This window comes from Pelmatolapia mariae, linkage group LG10_11 (assembly GCF_036321145.2).
Source record: "Pelmatolapia mariae isolate MD_Pm_ZW linkage group LG10_11, Pm_UMD_F_2, whole genome shotgun sequence".
NCBI classification, from domain to species: Eukaryota; Metazoa; Chordata; class Actinopteri; order Cichliformes; family Cichlidae; genus Pelmatolapia; species Pelmatolapia mariae.
The window spans coordinates 38,629,217-38,654,117 of record NC_086236.1 but is presented as its reverse complement, the minus strand read 5'-3'; the positions used below and the strand labels follow the sequence as shown (position 1 = coordinate 38,654,117).

Genomic DNA, 24,901 nt, shown 5'->3' with positions numbered 1-24,901 from the left:
TGTGGATTAAAAAATACGTTGTCAATTTTGCAGAAAAAAAAACGTACTTAACATTTTTCCCGCTTTCTAATCAAAATTCAAAATTTGTCTTTGCACACTGGCTGCTTGTTCACTCACTCAGACCCATGCTTGTCAGGTATTATTTCCAAAGGAGCTTTCTTTTGGTTAAGATGTGTAACACTTACCTATGACACACTTAACGTAGTGCTGTATCTACACTCAACAGTCAAAAGGTTCAACTGTCTTTTCTGCTCTTTGTTACTAGCAGCCTGTCACAAAAACACATCATTTGTTCTTATTTCTTTTACTTGACTCTACAAATCTAACAAAGACCTGCATCAACAGTATGGATGCAGGTCTTTGCACATAAAGCAGGTAATGGATTGTGTAGGCTGCTCTGAATTAGCGTGGAGTAAATGTACGATGACAAAAAAGGGCTACTCTATTCTAGAATATCACAGAAACATCAAAACAATACTTTAAATAATGACCAAATGAAACTGTTTTGTATTCCTGTGTATCCAAGTCTAGCTTTGTATTTCTGGCACTCCATCAACAAAGCTGTGTTTGAGTGAAGTCCTGCCTATGAGTCTGCATTTTTGGTCCTCATCCTGCCTGCTTCACATCGCCACATGACATCCTGGTGCTATCCTTTGGTTACATATCACCCCTGACACTCGTCTCCGCCCACTCCAGCCTGCCTGCACTCTCTTCTTCTCCTCTCTTGTGAACCATCTGTTGCTTTGGTGGTTGGACTCCAGGTATTTAACCCTTTATTGACCGGCCCTTCAAATTTACCTGTAAAATGGGCCCGCCGGTGGGCCCATGGTCAATAAAGGGTTAAACTCGTCTACCCTCAGTACCTCCATGTTTTCCATGTTCACCTTTCCCTCCATCTCCCTCTCATTCCCTCATTGCTTCTACCGACTTTCATTCTTCTTCTCTCCAGCACATACTTAAACCTCTGCAGGTCCTCTTCCACCTGTTCCCTGTCTACCTGAACATCAGACTCCTGCCTGAACTCTTCAGGCCATCAAGTCAAGTACCTACAGCCAGTCACCAACAGCTCAATGCCCTTGTTGCATATCTGGTCAGTGATGGATATGGTATGATGCATAGGGTTACACCACTTGCTACTGACAAGCAAATTAAGCCCCACTCATTTCTGCTCACCACTCACTCTGGCTCTGTCTGCTCATTCTGAAGCCACTAAAACTCATCACAGAGTCGGTAATGATGTTTGTCAGCCATGTCTCTGTCAGGCATAACAGGCTGCTCTCCCAATACAATTTGTGGCTCCTGACGAGAGGCTCCACCTCCTCTAAAATGTTAGTTAGTAGAAAATATTTCCCATGGAATACAGATACAGCTACTTAGAACTGCTGCTACCGGCTGTGAGCTTTGAGTAAATCCATATTTGCTAGTAGTAAACCCTCTTTATTTGAAAAAAATATTATTCAAAATATAAGTTTGATTAAAATATTGAATGAAAAATGCAGTTTGAGTAGTGAAAATGATTCTAATATGCAGATTTTGTGTGCACAGACATGATCCAGCTGTGTCTGTGTGTGGCTGTATGAATGTGAAGAATAAGAAATATGTGGCCAACCCAACATTATGCATAATCCCGAATAACAGAAACAATACAATAACCTCAGTTTGATCTGAATTAAGAAGCAGAAAGTTAGCAGCCATCCAGGTCTTTATGTCTTTAAGACATTCCTGCAGTTTAACTCATTGGTGTGTGTTATCTGGCTTCATGGATAGATAGAGCTGCGTGTCATCAGCATAGCAGTGTAAATGTATGCTATGTCTTCTAATGATGCTGCCTAAGGGAAGCATGTATAATGTAAACAGAATTGGTCCTAGCACTGAACCCTGTGGAACTCCATAATTAACCTCAGTGTGTGAAGAGGACTCTCCATTTACATGTACAAATTGGAGTCTATTAGATAGATATGATACAAACCACTGCAGTGCAGTACCTGTAATACCTACAGCGTGCTCTAATCGCTCTAATAGGATATTATGGTCGACAGTATGGAACGCTGCACTGAGGTCTAGCAGGACAAGCACAGAGATGAGTCCACTGTCAGAGGCCATAAGAAGATCATTTGTAACCTTCACTAAAGCTGTTTCTGTGCTGTGATGAGCTCTGAAACCTGACTGAAACTCTTCAAATAAGCCATTCCTCTGCAGATGATCTGTTAGCTGTTTGACAACTACTCTTTCAAGGATTTTTGATATGAAAGGAAGGTTGGAGATTGGCCTGTAATTAGCTAAGACAGCTGGGTCTAGAGATGCTTTTTGAGTAAAGTGTCTGTGAAGGTTCTCAGTCATCCAGGTCATCGTAGTCAAAGGAGTTTGCAAGGAAAGCGTCTGGACTTCTTTAAGTTGCTTGAAGATGTTTCACCTCTCATCCGAGAAGCTTCTTCAGTTCTAAGGTCCATTTCACTATAGATGCCCTCCAGATCAAGATCAGCCAGACTCTGCAGGAACTGGAAACCCTTCTACCCTCTCCAATCCTAGAAGAGGTTTACAAGTTTGTGGACAAGGCTCAGCGGGCCCAACACTCTAAAGGAAAAGAAAGACAACGCAGGAAATTTCACACCTTGCTTTCAAAAACACTCACTGCTCAGTCTGAACCCACACAACTCAGAGACGAAAACACACCTGAAGACAGTCGGGAGAAATGGGTAAAGAACTTTTCAGACCGGAACCTCACTGAACCTGAAAAGAGGGTTTTAGCCAAAGGACTCAATTTTGCCATTTCTCCGCAACAGTTGCCCATAGTGGACCTCATCACAGCCACAGAAACCGCCATACGGATTAATAAATTATCACAGACAGAAGCAGAGCAAATCAGGAAGAAAGTCTCAGCCACCCTCTCCAGTGTGAAAGTCCCTCCGTCTAACCTTACATTACAAGAAAAGAAGGCCGTCGCTTCCCTGAGCAAAGACCACAACATCACTATATTACCAGCGGATAAGGGAAGGTGCACTGTGGTCCTAAACACAACAGATTACCACACAAAGATCACTACTCTCCTCAGTGACAACAACACCTACGAAGCCTTAAAGCGAGACCCCACAAGCAGCTACAAAAACGAAGTTATAGCTTGCCTTCAAGACCTTGAAAAGGACAAAATCATTGACCGGATTACATACCACCGCCTTTATCCAGGGGATGCCATACCCTGCATTTATGGACTTCCTAAAATCCACAAGGAAGGGGTCCCACTCAGACCCATAGTCAGTAGCATAAACTCAGCCACTTATAACATTGCGAAACACCTTGCTACCATTCTTGCACCTCTCGTGGGGAACACCTCACACCACATCAAGAACTCCACCGACTTCACCGACAAGGTCCAGAAACTTACCCTGGATCCAGATGAACCTGGGTCAAAATCAAGACACAAGAAGTGGACTCCTTCACTGCGCACATTAACACCGTGGATAAAAACATCAAGTTCACCAGGGAAGACACAAAGGATAACTGTTTGCCTTTCCTGGACTGTGCTGTGCACATTGAAGAGAATGGCAACCTCAATATCAAAGTTTACCGGAAGCCCACACACACGGACCAGTACCTCCTCTTTGACTCCCATCACCCTCTGGAGCACAAACTTGGAGTAATCAGGACCCTACACCACCGGGAAGAACATGTTCCCTCTAAGCCTGAAGGGAAAAAGAAGGAACACACACACGTAAAGGAAGCACTCAAAACATGTGGTTATCCTAACTGGGTGTTCATAAAGTCAGCAAAGAGGCACAGAAAAGAAGATCAGACACCAGCGAGGGAGGATAAGAAAGACAGACGCAACAACGTTGTCATCCCCTATGTAGCCGGTGTATCAGAGAAACTCAGGAGAGTTTTCTCCAAGCACGACATCCCAGTGTACTTCAGACCCAGCAACACACTCAGACAGAAACTGGTTCACCCGAAAGACAAAACTCCAAAACACAGACTTAACAACGTGGTGTATGCTGTACAGTGCAGCGAGGAATGGCCAGACCTCTACATCGGAGAGACCAAACAGCCACTTCACAAGCGCATGGCACAACATAGAAGAGCCACCTCCACAGGACAAGACTCAGCAGTCCATCTGCATCTTAAGGTCAAAGGTCACTCTTTCGAGGATGCCAATGTTCACATTTTGGACAGAGAGGACAGATGGTTTGAAAGAGGAGTGAAAGAGGCCATCTATGTCCACTGTGAGCGACCATCTTTGAACAGAGGCGGTGGTTTACGAGACCAACTGTCTGCCATCTATAATCCAGTTTTGAGTTCCCTCCCCAGACGCCTTAACGCCCACTCACATCCTGGACCATCTGACCTCAGGAATTCACATGACAAGGTGGGGCCAGGTTTCACAATGAGCTCACCCGAAACCCTGGCTGATTAGGTCCCACACCCGTTTTCACACCTTGGCTCATGTGATTAGAGGATCACCAGGGGGTCCTTTGTCCCTCTTTGGGGGGATACTCCCACTGGGTTTAAATCTGGGACTCTCGGCCATTTGACCTTAGAACTGAAGAAGCTTCTCGGATGAGAGGTGAAACGTCTTCAAGCAACTTAAAGAAGTCCAGACGCTTTTCTTTGCAAACTTTTTGAGTAAAGGTTTAACTACAGCCACCTTGAAGGCCTGTGGTACATAGCCAATTATTAGAGATAGGTTCATCATATTTAAGATCGAAGAATTAATTAATGGCAGGACTTCTTTGAGCAGTTTTGTAGGAATGGGGTCTAAAAGACACGTTGATGGTTTGGAGGAAGTAATTATTGAAGTTAACTCAGAAAGATCGATTGGAGAAAAAGAGTCTAACTTAACATCAATGGTACTAAAAGTAGCTGTAGATAATATTACATCTGTGGGATGATTATTGGTAATTTTTTCTCTAATGATAAAAATGTTATTTGTGAAGAAGTTCATGAAGTCATTACTAGTTAACGTTAAAGGGATTGTTGGCTCATCAGAGCTCTGACTTTTTGTCAGCCTGGCTACAGTGCTGAAGAGAAACCTGGGGTTGTTCTTATTTTCTTCAATCAGTGATGAATAGTAAGATGTTCTGGCTTTGCGGAGGGCTTTCTTATAAATCAGCAAACTATTTCTCCAGGCTAAATGATGATCCTCTAAATTTGTGACACGCCATTTCCTCTCCAGCTTACGAGTTATCTGCTTTAGGCTATGTGTTTGAGAATTATACCACGGAGTCAGGTACTTCTGATTTGAGACCTTAGTTTTCACTGGAGCTACAGTATCCAGAGTCGTACGTAGTGAGGAGGTAAAATTATTAACAAGATAATCGACCTCTGTTGGAGTAGCGTTCAGATAGCTGCTCTGCTCTGTGTTGGTACAGGGCATTGAAGATGATAACAGTGGGTGGATTATATTCTTAAACTTAGTTACAGCACTTTCAGAAAGACATCTACTGTGATGAAGTCTACTCTCCACTGCTGTGTAATCAATTATTGTAAATGTAAATGTTATCAGGAAATGATCAGACAGCAGAGGGTTTTCAGGAAACACTGTTAAATGTTCAGTTTCTATGCCATATGTTAAAACAAGATCTAGAGTGTGATTAAAGTGGTGGGTGGGTTCTTTTACAGTTTGAGAGAAGCCAATTGAGTCTAATAACAGATTAAATGCAATGTTGAGGCTGTCATTTTTAGCATCTACATGGATGTTAAAATCACCCACAATAATTATTTTATCTGAGCTGAGCACTAAATCAGATAAAAAGTCTGAGAAATCAGAGAGAAACTCTGTGTAAGGCCCAGGTGGACGATAGATGATAACAAGTAAGACTGGTTTCTGAGTTTTACAGCTGGGTTGGACAAGGCTAAGCATCAGGCTTTCAAATGAATTAAAAGTCTGTCTGGGTCTTTGGTTGATTAATAGGCTGGTGTGAAAAATTGCTGCACACCGCCCCCTCGGCCTGTGCTTCGAGGTTTCTGGTAGTTAGAATGACTCGGGGGTGTTGATTCATTTAAACTAACATAATCATCCTGCTGCAACCAGGTTTCTGTAAGGCAGAGTAAATCGATTTGTTGGTCAATTATTAAGTCATGTACTAACAGAGACTTGGAGGAGAGAGACCTAATATTTAATAATCCACATTTCACTGTTTTACTCTTTGGTTCAGATGTGGATTCTGTATTGTTCTTTCTTTGTGATTTTTTATGTTTAAGTTTTTTATTGCTGGTTTTTGGTTTGTTTTTTGTCTGTTTGGGAGCTGACACAGTCTCAATGGAGATGGGTTTTTGGGGGGGGTAGCAGGAGGAGAGAAGCTGCAGAGAGGCGTGTAAGACTGCAACTCTGCTTCCTGCTCCCAACTCTGGATAGTTGGGAGCAGGAGGAGGAAGTGACAGACACTGAGTAGCCACTAATCTAAAGAATCTTTTTACTTTAAAAATGTGCGATTTTGTAAAAAGAAAATGTGATTTGATTCTGTTTGACTATTATTTATTTCTGCTTTTGCTTTCCTCTCTTAATAAAACATCTTGCAATTAAAGCCTAAATTGTGGACATTCACCTTTGAACCCTTTGTGAAACATTAGTATGAATAGCTCTTACAGGTTACTCCAGCCTTTTAAAGGTAAGAGCCCGTTTGAGGTGACCTGTTCTAGAAGGGAGCTGCTGGAACAGGTGTGGCTGTAAGGCTACTGCAGAATTAGGTGAGTCCCCTCACCCATCAGCTGCATGTAAACTCTGCATTGCCTGCTGGGTAATACGCAAAGGGATCAGGATCACAGCCAATCCAGACGTTCTGTATTTGTGTGCTGGTTCCACCAGATCAACACAGCACACAATCAGAACACTTCCCAGAGGAAATGATAAATTTTGAATCAGAGTTTTCTGTAAATAGTTTTAAATAGTTGCACAAACATTGCTGAGGCATTAGCTGCATTTTGTGTAAATAGTTGTATATAAGTTTGTTGCTTATAAACAGGTATATTCTGATTTTTTAGATCATTCCATCAAGTGGAAATGACTTCTCCACATTTTTGAGTTATACTTTATTATAAATTCAACATGATATCCCAAAGTTTGTAGATGTCTTAACACCAGTTTCAGTAATGTATTCCAGACTGCATACTTTTGGGACTGGGATTTCAACAGTAAAAAAAAATAATAGTAATAGTTTCAATGTGATGCAAATGATGCTGAACGACAAGCAATGAAATGCGAAAAGCAAAAATTCCTCATTTTAACATATAGTCATAAAGTTCAGTGAAACACAAAGAAGAGGAGTACTTTTATAATAATGTTCTGTAAATACTTTGTGCCAGTGATTCCTCCACAGAAGAACATGCACTGTGTTAAAATCACAGCCAGGCATAGAGAGAATATTTGAATTTGAATTTGTCATTTGTCTTATTTATCAGTGTTTATTTTACACTGTGACAAAAGAATCCACACTTGATAGCCAGGCCTCATTATGATTAATATTATTATTATTATTAGTAGTAGTAGTAGTAGTAGTAGTAGTAGTAGTAGTAGTAGTAGTAGTAGTAGTAGTAGTAGTAGTAGTAGTAGTAGTAAGTAGTGGTGTTTGACATTTTTCAGAGTGTGGAAGGAGAGTTAAAAACAAATCCACAAATTATTAGTAAAACTACCGTTAAGACATCTGATGATGATCCATATGATGATGATGATGTTTAATCACATTTCTGACTAAAAATAGACGAGCAATAGAAATGTATCTACGAGCAGTGTGTGAATATAAAGTATGACAACATTAAGCCCAAGCAGGCCCAGTTTTTGATGAGAAGACTCGTAACACAACAGCAGCAGTGATGATGTTGTTACAGCTCAGAGTGAAGTCTGTCTGTATGCACAGCAAAGAGCAAAGAGCTGGAGCCTTTACAGAGACATTGACCTCAGGGAGAGACAAAGAACATGTTTTTCCCAGTAAAACCTTTACTGTTTGGGGGTGGACCAGACCACAGGTCAAGGCTTTTGTAAGATATACAAATAAAAGGTTTTTTTGCAGACCAATAAAAATGTACACGAACCAGTAAAACTGTGAGGCGCTGACAGATGTGACAGATGTGACAGATGCTCATTTAAACCAGTAAACATTGTAATGTCTGAAATGGAAACCCAGGAGCAGACCTGTGTTTTTGTTATTGCTCATTAAAAAAAATTCTTCATCAGTAATTGTTGCTCTAATCTCAATCCCATGTTGCTTCGTTCTCGAGTTCTCTCATTCACAGATGTGGGTGTCCACACCACGTGCCCGCTCGCAGTACCCCATCAGCCTTTTACAGCTGTAGTCTGTGGTTTGCATGGTCCCTCATTAAGAGCAGTTTAAATGGGCTGGTTCTCCCTACCTGTCATCAAATGGAGTTTTTGCACCTGTAACTAACTGACTACTGCAGTGCTTTTTTGCAGGACATGTATCTGCGGTTGCATTTGGATTCTCCCTTTCTGGGGACAAACTTTTGAGGCTGAATGCTGTCCGATCGAGTAATGCGGAAAGTGTGCTGACTGTGATCACTGCTGCTACGACTGATAATTCATCTGGAAAACGAGTGTAAATGACGAGGATTACCAATGGTTGTACACACAATGGCAAAGCTCATTTAACATTTTACCATCATTGTATATCACCTGAAATGTTTAGAACAGAGCTCCACATATTTCTGGCATTTACACACACATGTTCATTATTGCTATGCAGTCTGAGTGCTCTCTGCCTGACCTGTCCATTTGCAGTCCATCTAAAATGCACCTCTCTCTGACAGGACCCAGCAAATATTTCATTTTTAGCGTTTGTGTAAGAACAATGGCATAATTGTTTTATGCTTTAATGTTTCACAAACTAAAAGTGAAGCTTGCACTCTAGAAGACTTATGTCTTCTAATTATGTATATCAGTGTTTTATAGACAGGTTCAGCATTCTGATCCTGTGGTGGACTCATTTAAACCTCTCCTTTTTATGTTGCAGAAACAAACTAAACTAAAAGCCGGGATCAGCACATTGATGGGCCATGGTCACTTTCTGCTCCATATCATGTTTGGCTTCAATCACATAGCCCGACAGCTGTTGCAGAATAAGAGGGTTTGAATATTTTGACTTGTTTTTAGTTTTCCGGCCCCTCATGCCAATAATTCCCTCCGTCCATCTTCTTCTGCTTATCTGGGGCTGGGTCACGGGGGCAGCAGCCTAAGGAGAGAAACCCAGACCCCTCTCTCCCCAGCTCCAGCTTATCCAGGAGATCGCCAAGGCGTTCCCAGGCCAGCTGAGAGATATAATCCTAGGTCTGCCCCGAGGCCTCCTCCCGGAGGGACATGCCCAGAACACCTCACTCAGGAGGCACCCAGGAGGCATCTTTATCAGATGCCTGAACAACCTTAACTGGCTCCTTTCAATGTGGAGGAGCGGCGACTCGACTCTGAGCCCCTCCCGGATTGGCTGAACTCCTCACCCGATCTCTGAGGGAGAGGCCAGCCACCCTTTGAAGGAAGCCCATTTCTGCCGCTCCTTCTTTCGGCCATGCCAGTAATTATTTATCAGTTTTAGCAAACATACAGCATGTTACTGTCCAACCAACAACTCATGGCACAAAAGGCAATAACTGTCATACCTCTGTGGATCCAGTAAAAGCCACCTTGTCGACATCCATGTGCCTTGCAATGGCAGCACCAGCTGTTGGTCCCATGCCAGGCAGGATATTCACAACACCTTCAGGAAAACCCACCTGGAAGCAGAACCAAGGCTTAGTAAAACCTGGCTTTTTTGTGTATACAGTCACATGAAAAATACATTACTCTCTCTTTCAATTCTAAAATTTAACACATCAGGACATTTTTTTAAATCCTGGAGTCCTTACCAGGTCCTATACGATTTAAATACAACTTCAGATGAATAACAATACACAATGTTAAACCATGTCATTATTTACCTCCCAAAACTGAAACCAAAATGCAGCAGCAGTATGTAGGACGTCCCCCCGGGGTCCAGCAGCAATGAGTCGCAGTGATGGTTTCTCTGTGAATTTATTAATCTCTCACATCACCCCCGGAGCAATTTTACTCGCTCTTCTTTACAACAATACTTTAATTCATTGAGCTTTGTGGGCATTTGTTTATGCACAGCTCTTTGAGGGTCCCAGCACAATATTTCAGTTGGGTTAGGGTCTTGGTGTTGAGTAGACCATTGCAGGACCTTAATTCTTTTCCTTTTCAGGCACTCTGTTGTAGATTTGCTGCTGTGCTTGGGATCCTTGTCCTGCTGCTTGATGCATTTTGGCTTTAGCTCACTGACAAATGGCCGCACATTTGACTACTGAGGTAGTTAAAATAAGCTCTCCAGTGTCCTGGCCCCTCTGGTAGATGACATTAAACCTAATTATGTTATGGAACGGCTGTTGGAGTGCATTCCTCCCTATAGTGGTACCAAAGGTTGTATTCCAGCTTCCGAGGAAATCACACCTCCCAGACTACAGTGTGTGCCAGCGCTGGAGAGGAGATTCCTCTCTCAGTCAGCCGTTGAAGGCTGGGTGGGAGTTTGCTCTTTGTCACCAATTGCTCATGATTTCATGGATTGAATTCTATCTCTCAGAGAAGTCGTTTTCCGTAGCCATGGGGCAGCACTCCTCGGCCTCTGCCCCCATTCACTGTGGTGTGCCTCAAGGATCTGTGCTCGGCCCAGTTCTTTTTTCCTTGTACATGCTGCCGTTGGGATTAATATTTTAAAAATATAACATTTCCTTTCACTGCTACGCCGACGACATACAAATTTATTTCCCTTTGACATCGGATGTTTCTACTTCTCTGCAACCCCTATTTGACTGTCTAAATGAGGTCAAAACTTGGTTATCACATAACTCTCCCACACTGAACGAAGATAAGACAGAAGTTACAGTTTTTGATAGTCACACCCCGCTGGAACAACTAACTGATGCCTTAGGGCCCCTTGTTAGCCATCTCTCGCTCACTGTTAGAAACCTTGGTGTTTTCCTGGACAGCTCTTTCAAACTTGAGAAACACCTCCTCTTCCTCTGTGGTAAAAAACTGTTTCTACCAGCTGCGTCAGATATCTAAAGCAAAGCCATACCTCCCTTTGAAGGACCTTGAAAAGCTTATTCACGCTCTTATCACTTCCAAATTAAGACTACTGTAATTCCCTCTACTTGGGCCTCCCACCTTCCTCTTTCACCGGCTCCAGTTAGTTTGAAATGCAACTGCGTGTCTCTTAACTGGTACTAGAAATGATGCCCACATCACACCAGTTTTAGCCAACCTACATTGGCTCCCTATTGAATAACTTATCAATTTCAAAATTATCTTGCATACCTTTAAAATTTTAAACAATTTGACTCCCAGCTATCTATGCAAACTCCTCCATTTGTATATCCCTAATAAGGCACTTAGATCTTCCAATCAAATGCTCCTGACGCAACCGAGGTCTCGTCTGAAGTCCAGAGGTGATCAGGCCTTTGCTGTCGTAGCTCCCGGACTCTGGAATAACCTCCCTCCTTATATTCGTTCCTCCGAGTCCATCCAGTCTTTTAAATTGCATCTTAAAACTTATTATTTTAGTCTGGCTTTTGATTCAGTATAGTATGTTATTTCATGGCTAGTTATGGGGTTTTTTTACCCATATTGTTCATATTGTTTCCTGCCCTCCTTTTAACGGTTTCTTTTATTCTGTCTTATGCTACTGCTCTGACCGACGGTGAAGCACTTTGGGCAACTTTGTTGTTTATTATGTGCTATAGAAATAAATTTTGATTTGCCAGGGGGCAGAGGGCTTCAGGTTCAGCGAGCTCAGGATCTTATCTCTGCTTTTTGCTTTTGATTCCTTTGGTTTCATCAAGCTACAGCAGACAGCTTGCAGTGGGGTTGTTTGCAGCGCTGCATCTCTGTGCTGGCTTTGGAGCACCTGGTGTCCCCCAGAGGAGGTGGCTGGCTGACGAGGTCTATGTTGCAGTGTCCCCGGGCCCAGACCAGGTTAAGATGCACAAAAATATTTATGGATATTTTGAGGACTTCTTTTGATTTTACAACAACACATTTCTCTACATTATGTAACAAGATTTCACAATTTAAGTTCATAACAAAGAAAAAGACTGAAATACTGATGTCGACGTTCCTCTGTACGACATTTCTGATGACTAATACTTTGCGATTACAAACTGAAACATACCTCTTTGATTAGGCTGGCTACATAAAGCGCAGTGAGCGGCGTCTGCTCTGCGACCTTCATCACCACAGTGTTACCAGTTGCCAGGGCAGGGCCAAGTTTCCACGCCTGCATCAGCAGAGGGAAGTTCCACTGCAGGAGGAAAGGAGTGAATTATAAGTAAAGATAATTTGACACTTCACCTATAAAATATCCACATCCTGCTTCTATTAACGCTTCTGTGACAAAGGAAATCATCCATATTGTTTCTACTAGTGATGGAAATTCGGCTTTCGGCTCGGCTCACTAAAAAGAGCCGGCTCTTCAGGTTGTTTTGTTGCTTTAATTAATTTATTATCAACAACAATATAAAATTATGCACAAAAGGAATTACTAATGTAAAAAAAGAAACGTGGTTTTATTTATATATGTTTATATATAAATATATACGGTGGCCCCTAGAGACAAAGCATGTACAAACTCCAAAACACATTTCTAGCGTTAACTGAACTTCCAAAACAGAGCTACCTAGATCACTTAAATTACACAATTGAAAGCATATGTGTATTGTTTGTGTATTTATACACAAACACTCATATATATTCAAATAATTTTAAAAAAATGTTCATTTACCTGTTACTACCACACACCAAATCCGGTGGTTGGTGCTTGCTGGCTTGTGTAGCCACTAGGTAACAAAAGCTTAACACTGCGCCCTAGCATCCTGGAGCACTTCTGTTGTGTCTTGGAGTTTGTACTTGTTTTGGATTTTGTATTTGCTTTGTCTCTAGGGGCCACCATAAATATACTTTTATTTATTCACTCCACATAAAATGTAATAAATAAATCATATAATACAAAAACCAAATATTCACATTTCAACTTTTAACTATTTAAATTTTCAGCTTTTTCCTTTTAAACAAATTTAAAGTGAAACAACACAAAACACTGCAAACCACAACACAATTAAATATAAATTAAAATATGAAAACAAAAAGAAGATGCACATTCTCTGTCATATGGGCCTGCATGAATAAACTTTCTGAATCCTTTATCATCCGCAACTGAAAATAGTTGTGGATGATTACTATACCTTTCTAATGTGACGTTGTTGTCCCTGGCTCTCTTTCCCTCCCGCTCTGTTCCTGTGCTACTGCGAGTGTAACTACACCCCCCCCCACCCCCACCCCACCCCCGCTCAGCGCAAGCACAAGGCTCGCGTGCGGAGTGAAGCAGAGACAAAAAAGTGAAAAAAAGTGCGAGAGAGAGGGTGAGAAAAAACAAAAAACAAAACACGACTCCCAATAAGGAGCCGGCTCGCATCGTTCACTTCAAAGAGTCGGCTCTAAGAGCCGTTTCGTTCGCGACCGACACATCACTAGTTTTTACTACTATTATATGGACTTTTGCAGGCTTTAAACGGCCATTATCTACCATAAACCAGTGCAGAAACTGTTGTTTCAGTATTAATATCCAATAATGCTTTGTATCTGTATAGCTATATCTGGTGTATCATGGTCTGTGGCTCAGCTGCAGGGGAGGGGCGGTACACTGGGTTCAGGGGGCAGTGCCAAGGGGGGCTGGAAGGCTACCCTATTTCAGTAGCATGCTGGGACCTGGGAGAGAGAGGAGCTGGACTGTCTGCTGTCCAGACTGTCAGAACGAGCAAACAGAGCCAAACAGCAGTCTGTGACCCAGCAGCAACTAGAGCCTGGAAAGGGCAGATTATAAATACAACATGGATCGGTGTGAGTGTATGTAGAGCTCGGCTGAGGATAAATCTACTTTGTGTCTTTCAATCACAGGATAACCAAGTGACATTTACCTTGTTACAATTCTGTAGCAAAAGCTGTTACAAACACACAATCATGTAAAAAAGTAGCACACCCTCTGTCAGCGCTCAGATTGTTCTTATCAGGACGGAATAAAGAAATGACCTGGTGCTTTGTAGGTTTTGAAACTCTTCATGTATGTTGGTGCACGTCATTCTGCACAACACACCACAAATGTGACAAACCAAATGCAGAACCTGTTTTATCAGCAATAACTTAAAGTGATACAGAAAATTATGATTTCATCAGTATCTCATATCATTGGACTTTTCTTCAGTCAAGTCTTGAAATTTTTTCAGATGCAACTTTTTAAACGTAAGACACGTTGCCATGGTAACCCTTCCAAACAGGTGATACTTGCTCCTTCATCTCTTAATAATGCTGTCATTAACTTAGCGTTTCACATGCTCACTGAGGCATTCATTTCATGCCATACTGTATGTACACAGAGGTCACAGGTGATTCTGCAACCACGCCTTCACTCTGCAGGTGTAAAGAGAATATGTGAAGCATTTTTCTTCTTCCTGCCTACTTCCTTACCGGTATGATCTGTCCACAGACTCCAATGGGTTCATGTCTAGTGTAGCAGAAATAATCTCCATCGATGGGGATGGTCTTTCCCTCCCATTTGTCGGCCCAGCCTGCATAATATCTACACAATAAAAGTGGATTTACACACTGCGGGGTTGGATAAGAAGGCAGCTGAATGCTTCAGTAAGAAATAACAAGGAAATGATTGCACTTTGTAACATCATTTCAGATATGTTCTGCTTCACTGAGGCCAGTGATGCTTTGAAATGCTCTAAAACTTTGTTGTGTATTTGTTACCTGAGACATTTCACTACTGTGGGCAGATCCACTGCATAGGCAACAGCATAGGGCTTCCCATTGTCAAGGGTCTCAAGCTCCTGTGGAAACAACACAACAGCTTCACATGGTATATAAAACATTGAAATAACAAAAGTGCAACATCATGAGGCTCCATGTACTGCAAATGTCGTATAAAGGAACAATGACTAATGCTGTGTTTGTGCTGCAGGGAGAGGCTGTAGATAACAGCAATGCTATCCAAGCTCCACAGTGAATCATCAAACCCTGATGAATGTGAGTAACTTTGGTTCCCTTGTACCAAACACAGTCTAAACAAAAAATGGAATCAAAACAACTAAACAGATCACATTAAACGATAAAACAGTCCTGTGAAAAAGTCCAGTTTCCCACAGGAACACGGGCTTCTTAAGGAAGTATTTCAGAAATGAGAGTGCACAGAAAAAATGACACTTATGCTTTGTACTTTTTCATAATTGAAGTGAAAAATAAAGAACACAGACTTTGCTCTCGTGGCCAGATGGTTGTAGAGAGACTGTTGTCACATTGGTTTGTAGAATATTTTCCCAGTAATCCGATCATTTATTTTGCTTAGTTTGGACAGGGTTGAGTCACAGGCATTCACAAACTTCATTCTGAATGACAGCTCTTTAAATCCTATCATTATGATGCCTGACACTAACACAGCATAGCGGTGGATGTAACCGACGCAAGTGTGTGCTACGTTCTAAGTGAAAAAGCAGTCCCAAGATCTGGAAGACGTCTAAAAGTTATTTCTGAAGATCAAGGTGCTACCAACTCTTCTCACAAGAACATTGAAATTTTTATGATTGCAAATATAGGTAATGTATCAAAGAGGATTAAATGTCTGCTCGTGCGGTCGCCGGTTTAGCTCAGCGCGCTGAGCGGGCGGCCACATGCCATACGGCTGAGGGCGGCCAGCCCGCGGCCCCTTCTCGCTCTGCCCCCCGCTTTCCTGTCCTTTCTTCACTGTTTCTATCAAATAAAGCTGAAAAATGCCAAAAGATATATTTACAAACGTTTGCTCATGCATGACTATCTCAGACAAAGCCAAATATTTCCATCAGATGCTTTTCCACATGACTGTGGTAACGATGAACACAGAGAAGTAAAAGAAAAGCTGCTTTTAGAGTTTCAGCCTTTAATAATCACTCACAGCGAGGTAGGCAGCATCTCTCTCTATAGCATCAGCCAATCTGTTCAGCAGCAAGCCACGATGAGAGGCGTCCATCCGTCGCCATGGTGATCCCAACCTGAAGGCATTACCCGCTGCTTTCACTGCCTTCTCCACATCTGCCTGGAAAGACAGCAGTGCAGGATTAGCCGAGCAGTTAGTTATAAAGCACAGCATCAAACACTGGTTAGGGCTACGAAAAGTCAAATGAAGGAATTCATGTGCATTCAAATTGTGGTCAGTAGCCAAAAAGCTTCAGTTAAGGTACAAAATATAATTCACCAGTCCTCTTTTGGTTGATCCGTCAATATTCATATGATACTGTAAATATCCATAACGAAAGAAAAATCATTTACAATCAAATAGAAAAGACAAAATTGAGACTAATACATATTTATACAGTGCCAAATCACAACAACAAAAGTCTCAGGACACTTTGTGTTGTAAAGTAAAGACCCTACAATAACACACAGAACCAGGCTCAGGGAGGGGCAGCCATGGACGGGAGCGTGGGGAGTAAGGACCAAGACCCACATCAGCTGATTCAGATTGCGTGTCAGAGGACAAAAATAGCGACGCAGTTTAGAGCAGGGATATGGACATTTACTTCTGCACACAAGAGGACGAGATAAACAGGTTCCAGGACAGAAACAACCGCACTGTGCTGCTAACACAAGTTCAGTTCTTTGCAAGCATCTGCTAAGACAGCATACTAACGCTAAGCTAGCCAAGAAGCCAGAGTCAAAGCTGAGTGAATGGCGACCCCAGCACCCAGACTTCAACAGCTAACAAGCAGATGAGCAGTTGGGCTGCAGCCTCCCATTCTACCTGTTCACATTTCTACAGCAGAATCACCGTGGTGATCACTTTCTTGTGCTGGTTTTCATTTTTGCTTTATGCAATCAGTAACGGTTTAATTAAATGAAGGCATGTTGTACATACCCCATTCACAGAGATAGACTGATCATATTTAAGCAACATTAATTAATAGTAGCTTCTTTGAAGAAATGGGATCTAATAGACACGTTTGGAGGAAGTGATTATTGACGCTAACTCAGGAGGATCAATCAAAGAGAGACTCTATTTAAATATCAATAGTATTGAAAGTAGCTGTAAGTAATGACATGTCTGTGAGATGATTATGAATATTTTTTTCTCCAACTGCTAAAATTGTATTTGTGAAGAAATTTGTGAAGTTGTTACTAATTAAGATTAAATGAATACTCAGCTCACCACAGCTCGACTCTTACTCTGCCTGGATACAGTGCTGAAGACAAACCTGAGGTTACTCTTTTTTCTTCAATAAGTGGTGAATAGTAAGATGTCCTATATTTACAGAGGGCTTCTTTTTACAACAAGAAACTTTCCATCTTAAACGAGTGAGATCCCATTTCCTCTCAACCTTACAGGAAATTTGCTTTAAGGAGTGTGTTTGAGCATTACACCAGGGAGTCAAGTACTTCTGATTTTAGGCTCTTTTTTAGACCATAGTATCCAAACACGTATGCTGTGAGGATGTAACACTGTTAACCAGATAATCAACTTATTTGGAAGCAGATGATCAGACATAAGTTTTCAGGGAACCATGTCAAATGTACACATAAATGTAAAGTCATAAGCACTCCCCATGAATCAGCAGCTTGTTTGTTTGTTCAGATGCAACTTTGCAAACCTCATCCATGCTGCCACGTTCTTTTTTTTTATTAGAGAAGAGGGTTTCTCCTGGAAAACCTTCCAGACAAGCCCTTTTTCTAAATGCACTGTCATGAACTTTAATATTTAACATGCTCACTGACATCTGTAGAGTCTGACATGTATTCTTGGGTTTCTAACAATTGGATCTGAGCAGTGGAGCTCTGTAGAGATTTGACCACCTTCAGGGATTTTTATAAAGCTGCAGGGACGAAATATGGACCACAAGCCCCCAAAATTCCTAGTTTCTCTTCATATCTTAATGTTTCCTTCATGGATAGATGATCCAAGTAGTACTACTCACTGTCCAGTACTGGCTGTCATAATGGAGTAATGTTTTATCCACCAGGGTAGCAACTAGGTCACATGACTGAAAACTATGAACACTGTATGATAAAATAAGTTTTCATGGATGGAATGTGTTATTTCATAAGAACAAGAATAGAATTTTATTTTGAATCAACCCTGAGTAGCGTCCCAGTCCCCACGCATGTTGAAGAGGCAAATGTGTCAGGGCATCCACGCTGTCACACAAGGCCCCACCGTGTATGCGTGTTACCGACACCTCTCTTCCAAACGCACTGAACACATTCTATGCAGGTTTGAGACCCAAAACAACGAGCCAGCACGGAAAACCATCCCCTCGCCAGACAACCGAGTGCTGTCCCTGACTGCAGCCAGTGTGAGAAGGACTCTCGCTACGGTCGACCCACACAAAGCTACTGGACCAGAGAATATACCTGGATGTGTGCTCAGAGTCTGTGCTGACCAGCTGACTGATGTCCTAGCAGACGTCTTTAACAAGATGTTAGCATTCAGGCCAAAGAGTTCAATCTTTGTTTCATCAGACTGGAGATTTTTGTTTCTGTTATGTGACTTTTACTGAGGAGTGGCTTCCATGTGGCCGGTGGAGTGCTGTAGAAATGGCTCTTTCTAGATGACTCCTCTCTCTCCAGTTAGCAACACTGGCGCTCTGTCAGAGTGACCATCACCTCACTGACTAAGACCCTTCTGTTGTTCAGATTGGCTGGACGGTCAGGTCTAGGAAAGTCCAGTGTCCCGTGAACTCCAATCAAGTCATTGTAGAAACATCTGACAGATAATCAGTGGAAACAGAAAGCACCTGAGCTCAAGCTTGAGTCTCAGGTAAAGGCTGTGAATACTTCTATTATATTTCTGTTTTTCATTTTAAATAAATGTGCAAATATATTAAGCAGACTTTTTTCATTCAGTGGAACAAGTGAAGCGCTGTGAATACTTTCTGGATTTCTGCATATCTGTAAGCATGTACTGATTTTAATCACAGAAAAGCCTAAAAGTTTAAAAATACAGACAAGTCATCAGCTACAAGTCACACAGCCTTCTGACACGCAACTGTAGCTGTACTTCAGTCCTAAAAAATCATCCACACTATTATAATGTATGTTTTTTACATGGATCTGAGAGTTTGCTCTTCATCTGGTTCATCAGCAATCACTGCTGCTCCCAGTCACAGATAACATTTTGGTCTTTACAAAGCTCCAATACTAACTAGATATGAACACACATAAACATGTGCCTACAGTAAGCATATGGTAAATTCATTATGGTCAGTCCATCTGAGCCTGCCTTTCAACAGTACAGCCAGCACTAAGCAGCTGCTCAGTGTCACAGTTAAATTGCTGAGAACTGGTGATGGTACAGCCTGAGCCTGTAAGTCTGAGCTCAGGGTTGATGATCCCTGAAAGACACTGTAAGGTTCGTCACTTACAAGGTGTAAAAACAGCTGGGCAAAAAGGCAGGTGACTGCAACGGATAACTTGTCTGCATTTTTAGTGTCCACTCACATCTGGTTACACACAGACACACCACTTTGCTACAGTAACAGCCCCACAGGTTATGGGTTAGTGGAAGAATGTAGACTTTAGATGGTTAACAACCGACTGCAGGATATCTTTGTGTTTTTACCTTTACAGACTCTTACCTCATCGGCTTCTGCAACCTGACAGATGACTTCACCAGTTGCCGGATTTATCGTAGGAAACGTTTTCCCACTCACTGCATCCTGCCACTCATTGTTGATAAAGAGCTGAAACATTAAAAAGGTCAGTACATCATTACGAGTGCAGTGACTCTGATAAAATAAAACACTCAATACCATTTCCTGTAAAACTGTAAAACACTGATTTCAATTGAATTTTTTAATGAAATAAAGACAAAAGTCTTGCAGACTTCTGTCAGACTTTAATATCCATTTGCATATGAAGTTGATGAAGACATTTTCCTTTTGTATCTTTAAATGTAGCAGGATAAGGAGGAACTTCCACTTCTGTGATTTTTAAAAATGAATTTTGTTTTCATGCTTGACTTTTTATTGTGTTCTTAAAGAGCTTACACAAAGTCAGAACTGTCATTTACTGGTGTCTAATAGAAACAATGACACTGCATGTGATATTGTTACCAGTTTACCAACTAGCTTTCTAATATTAAGTGCCTATGGACAACTGTTGTTGTAATTTGGTGCTCAGTAAATAACACAGAACTGAACTCTTAGCCACAAAGTCCAAATTTTAACACCAGCTAAATGCAGACAGACATACACTACAGCCAGCTGCTACACTGGCAGGTAAATGTTTATACCAAGGCTGCAACGATTCATCAAGAAACTTCATCAAGAAACTCATCGAAGCCAATTCTTTGTGTTGATGCTTCATTTAACGCACAGCTCTGACGCGCTCAGTAGTGACTATGGAAACATAACCATAGCTGGGTTTATGACTGAACGATCTTAGGAAATGATCGAATTACGATTTTTCTGGCCGATATTGTGATTTCAATTCATTTCACGATTTTCTTCAAATTAACCTTCAGCACAGCGAACAGTAACATTAACAAACATGACAGAAAACGACGTCATATCGTCAAAAAAATAATGCTATTACTCTAATGTAGCATGAAAACTAAAGGTAAGAAGTGCTTTCAAACGTATTTATTAATAAGAAACATGCATGTAACTCTTTTTTTTGACCAATGGCAGTTATTACAAATGAGGAACTAAAAGGGCCATTTTTAAATGTCTTAACTTAAAAAGTCCTTAATTGTGTGAAGTTAAACAAGTTTAAGAATCAAGTTAAATAATTACTAATTAGAAAAACAAAATTCAACAGTTCCAATAAAGGAAAAAGCCTCTGCTTTGACCACATATCAGTAACACTCCACATTGTTCAGCTCTGTTACCGCTTGTTCTTTACACTCTGCACACAGCTGTGGGATGGCAACCTGGACAGTAGGTGTGGGAGGGTATCGCATATCTGCTGTCCAGCGTGGGGAGGTTTGTATTTAGTGACCGTGTTAACACACCACGTCCCTGGCAGTGTAGCGTGTTATGGCATTCGTTATCTCCCGATGTCTTCAGCTGCTCGTATCATTGAGAGCTGAACACAAATGCCTGCGGTGATTGTTCAAGCGTCGAGCTGGTTGTGTTTCCGCTGGATGTTGAAACTTTAGCACAGTTGTTTCTGGTACACGTCTGCAGCCCCAAACCCAGAATACTCGCAAATGACCGACGTGCTGCTTTTTGGGGGGATTAAATCTCAAACTGCGCGTCTGGTTCCGCTGAACAAGTAAACATTTCAAAGCGGCCGGCTAATTATGATTGGTTAGCGTGTCCAGTAGCTTCTGATTGGTGAGCTTGGCAGGACGATAGAGAGACACGTGTTTGTGTAAAATACATTAATTCATGAATAACACTACAGAGCCTGGCCATCGCATGATCGCGGTGCCTGAAATCGCAATTTCGATCAGAAAACGATAACGACTAGGCGCAGGCATGTGAATAAAAAGTACGACAACATTAATTTCAACAAACAAACTGATAACACAACAACAGCACTGATGATGTCAGAGTTTATATGGATCCAAAAAGAGCACGTGCTCCACAGAGAAAACAGATATTAAAATAAAATCTACAGAGAAATCGACAGTGTTCACATCAGGCAGCTGCCCGCTGGAGGCCGACAGCAGCAGGCTGACAGCAGCAGACCGACAGCAGCAGGCCGACAGCAGCAGGCCGACAGCAGCAGGCCGACAGCAGCAGACCGACAGCAGCAGACCGACAGCAGCAGGCCGACAGCAGCAGACCGACAGCAGCAGACCGACAGCAGCAGGCCGACAGCAGCAGGCCGACAGCAGCAGGCCGACAGCAGCCGTCCACTTTCTATCGCAGTGATACAAGCTGTTGTGCCAAAACTGATTTCTGTTTTTCAAGTATCTTTACAACTCTGTGTTATTGTACTTACATTATAACCAATCCGGTCCTTTATCCCCACTTAAAATATTTTTACAGAACTATTGTAATATTTGCTGCTGTCCTCTTGGCCAACTTACTCTTACAAAAGACATTTTTAATGTTAACTGCATAAATAAAGGTTATATAAAAGTCACTGCCAAAAACTGATTGCGGCTTCTACCTTGTTACACGAATGTTGTTTGTGGCTCAAGATGACTTTATGTCATCCATGAGGGATGCATTTGATATATGTTTCACATATTATAGCCCAACAAGTTACTTATAGCAGTTTAAATACCAGCAATCAGTTTTTGGCACAACACCGGCAGCAAGCAGGGGGGAGCCTACATGGGGGCATGGGGTGTACTACAACCACATTTATCAACTTTTGCAAAGTTATGTTTTAGATTTCATGAGAATTAAACTGAAATATTTTATTAATATTTTTTTAAATAAATAAAAGGGTTTTTTTTCTGCAGACCAATAAAAATGCACTTGGGCCAGTAAACCTCTGTGTAAAGCAGTTACACAGAGTTTGAGTTTGTGTATTTGATTTGAAATTACCATACTGGAGATTGTTTATTTGTATTCAAGAAAATTCTTCTTCAAAAACTATAAAAAGATGCGGTTTGTTTGTTGTTTGTTTGGCAGTTGAACTATTAAAACATTGCAGTTTCTAAAATGGAAATCAATAGTTAGGAGCAGGCTTTTATTGTGAAAAACCTACATTTCTCTCAGTGGAATATTTAGTATTGCCCATTACTAAGACAAAAGTGTTTCTTATCTGATTAATCGATGAAATATTTGATACAATACTTGATTACTAAAATAATCGACAGCTGCAGCTCTGCTTTGTACTGAATCAGTCAATGATCCGTGTAACAGGCCTGAGCTTTGCGTTTTAAGGCAAAAGACAAGTTACAGGTGATGTTACCTTACGGACCGTAGTAACCTACCTTTCCTGTTAATTCGAATATATCATTGATTTCATCTTCTTCTCTTTGGTTTAATTTAAAGGTTACAGGGACCATTCTGATACAAGAAACATGTCTGACCCGTGCATCTTCAGAGAGAGTCCCAATGAGCACAAGGACAACATTTAAAGAGAGGACTTCTTTTGACTGTCTCAGTCTTGGCCATCTCCTCCTCTCCGTCCTCCTGCCTGTGAGCTCAGTCACTGTACACCACGCTGAAGGAGGTCTCAGTTACTACAGAGGGAGAACAGCTCAGCTGAGTGAAGACTGAGTTTTCACAACAAATACTGGAGAAACAATAATAATCATAACAAATATGAGATGTCCCATACTGGCTGTTTCTGTCGTGCATAGATTAAATCTTCATGGTCATGTTGTGAAATCCCACGGACTCCGAGAGTCAGCGTGGCGCAGCGCTCAGAGTTACATAAGCTCCAAGTGAAAGCTGTGACCTGTTGCTGCTTCACTGTTAGCTCTGTGAGCAGCTCGTCCCTCCTATCATAGCTCTGCATGCAGGCTGCCCTGGAAGCACAGCACAGCGCAGTTTATACACTTTTATAGCGCTTTAATAGCGCTCCTGTCACGCTGTGCGCGATCTTGTTGATTACGCAGTTGGCTAACGTCCAACATCTCGTCAGCGCAGTAACAACCGCTGGAGCGACTCTACCTTGTTGTAGTGGACCTCCGGCTGGGTGCTGGGTGCTGGGATGGCGGCTGCAGAGTAGTGACAGACCGGCAGTCGTCTTAGTGTTGGAAGGCTCCGAAAAAGCACAGCGCGAAGCATGATTCCTGCTGCTGAACACCGAGACTGCGACCTGCAAACGAGTGTGTGCAAACACGGGAGATGTGGGTGGAGGTCGCAGCGGCGGGGGCTGAGCAGCACCTTCAGGGCCGCCCACTTTCGTGACGCCATGTCACGTGGACACGGATTAAGACAGACGAGGGTGGGAAAAGTGAAGGTAAAGCAAAAAGTGCCTTCAACCTGCGCTCTACCAGAAGAAGACCGCAAAGACACTTCCGGTCCTGTAGAAGTCTGTGAAAACTGCTTTTTGTATTGACCCCTATGAACACTTTCCACGTTGATCGGGTCATGTTGAATCAAAAGCCCAGTCTGTTTGTCAATCATGCTGGAGGATCACCCGTGGTACCTTTCATACCCACCAGATCTCTGCTGGGCTCACGCCATTACACTAGTCTGTGTACTGGTCAGTTTTTTCAAACTTACAGTGACTCCTAACGGACCTTCACTTCAGTGAGGTCAAGGTTACAGTCATTTTTGTAGTTTTCAGCGGATTTTCATTCATTGTCGTCGCCAACCAGTGACAAGAAGCCCAATCAAGGTCTTTCTGTACTTTTCACATTACAGCAGGGTGTGAAGTGCGCTGGTGTTTCATTTAAATACCAGTTTAATGCTAATGCTATAACTGTCAGTTTAAATGAATTTATTTTATTTATATCCATATAAGCTGCACAGAATCTTAAGGCTACTACAGTATACCTCTGTCTGGATAAAAAGTGCACGAATTTCCAAATCTTGGCTTTAATCACACCAGTACTCAGTCACACTAGTTTTTGCAAAACCTGACTTGTGCAATATTTTGTTCCTTCTGTTTACTCTGCTGCTGCCAAAATGTTAAACTGAGATTCAACCGTATGCAGGACTTTGCATCACCTACTGCGAAACACTGATGTCACAAGAGGGTTTTTTTTTTTAATCAAACTTTTATTGTTTTTAGACAAACACAAACATACAATCACTATTATCAAAAATAAAATAAAAGTTAAGCTATCAACAACAGAAAAAATCTAAGAAAGACAACTTCAGAAACCAGAGAGAAAAGGAAAAAGCTGCTCTGAAAGGAAGCATGAGAAAAAGAAAGAAGGGAAAGGTAAACAGCCCAGAGCAAAAGATAAGGGAGCACTCTAGTGTTGCCCACGGCTTGGGCCCAAAGTTTCACTGCGTCTCTTTTAGCTCC

The 24,901-nt window shown here is 41.8% G+C and overlaps 1 protein-coding gene across 1 annotated transcript in view; it reads right to left on the bottom strand.

The window, feature by feature from the left end:
• The window catches only part of LOC134635715 (aldehyde dehydrogenase, mitochondrial-like), a 29,582-nt gene extending 5,729 nt beyond the window's left edge, over positions 1–23,853 (bottom strand). Inside the window, exons 1-7 of the mRNA XM_063485191.1 lie at positions 23,593–23,853; positions 19,648–19,752; positions 15,975–16,115; positions 14,798–14,877; positions 14,510–14,621; positions 12,162–12,290; positions 9,598–9,711 (exon numbers count right to left, since the gene is read on the bottom strand). Coding sequence (XP_063341261.1) covers positions 9,598–9,711; positions 12,162–12,290; positions 14,510–14,621; positions 14,798–14,877; positions 15,975–16,115; positions 19,648–19,752; positions 23,593–23,838 — 927 coding nt within the window. The 5' untranslated portion in view covers positions 23,839–23,853. The remainder of the gene's footprint in view (positions 1–9,597; positions 9,712–12,161; positions 12,291–14,509; positions 14,622–14,797; positions 14,878–15,974; positions 16,116–19,647; positions 19,753–23,592) is intronic.
• Positions 23,854–24,901: the final 1,048 nt, after the last annotated feature.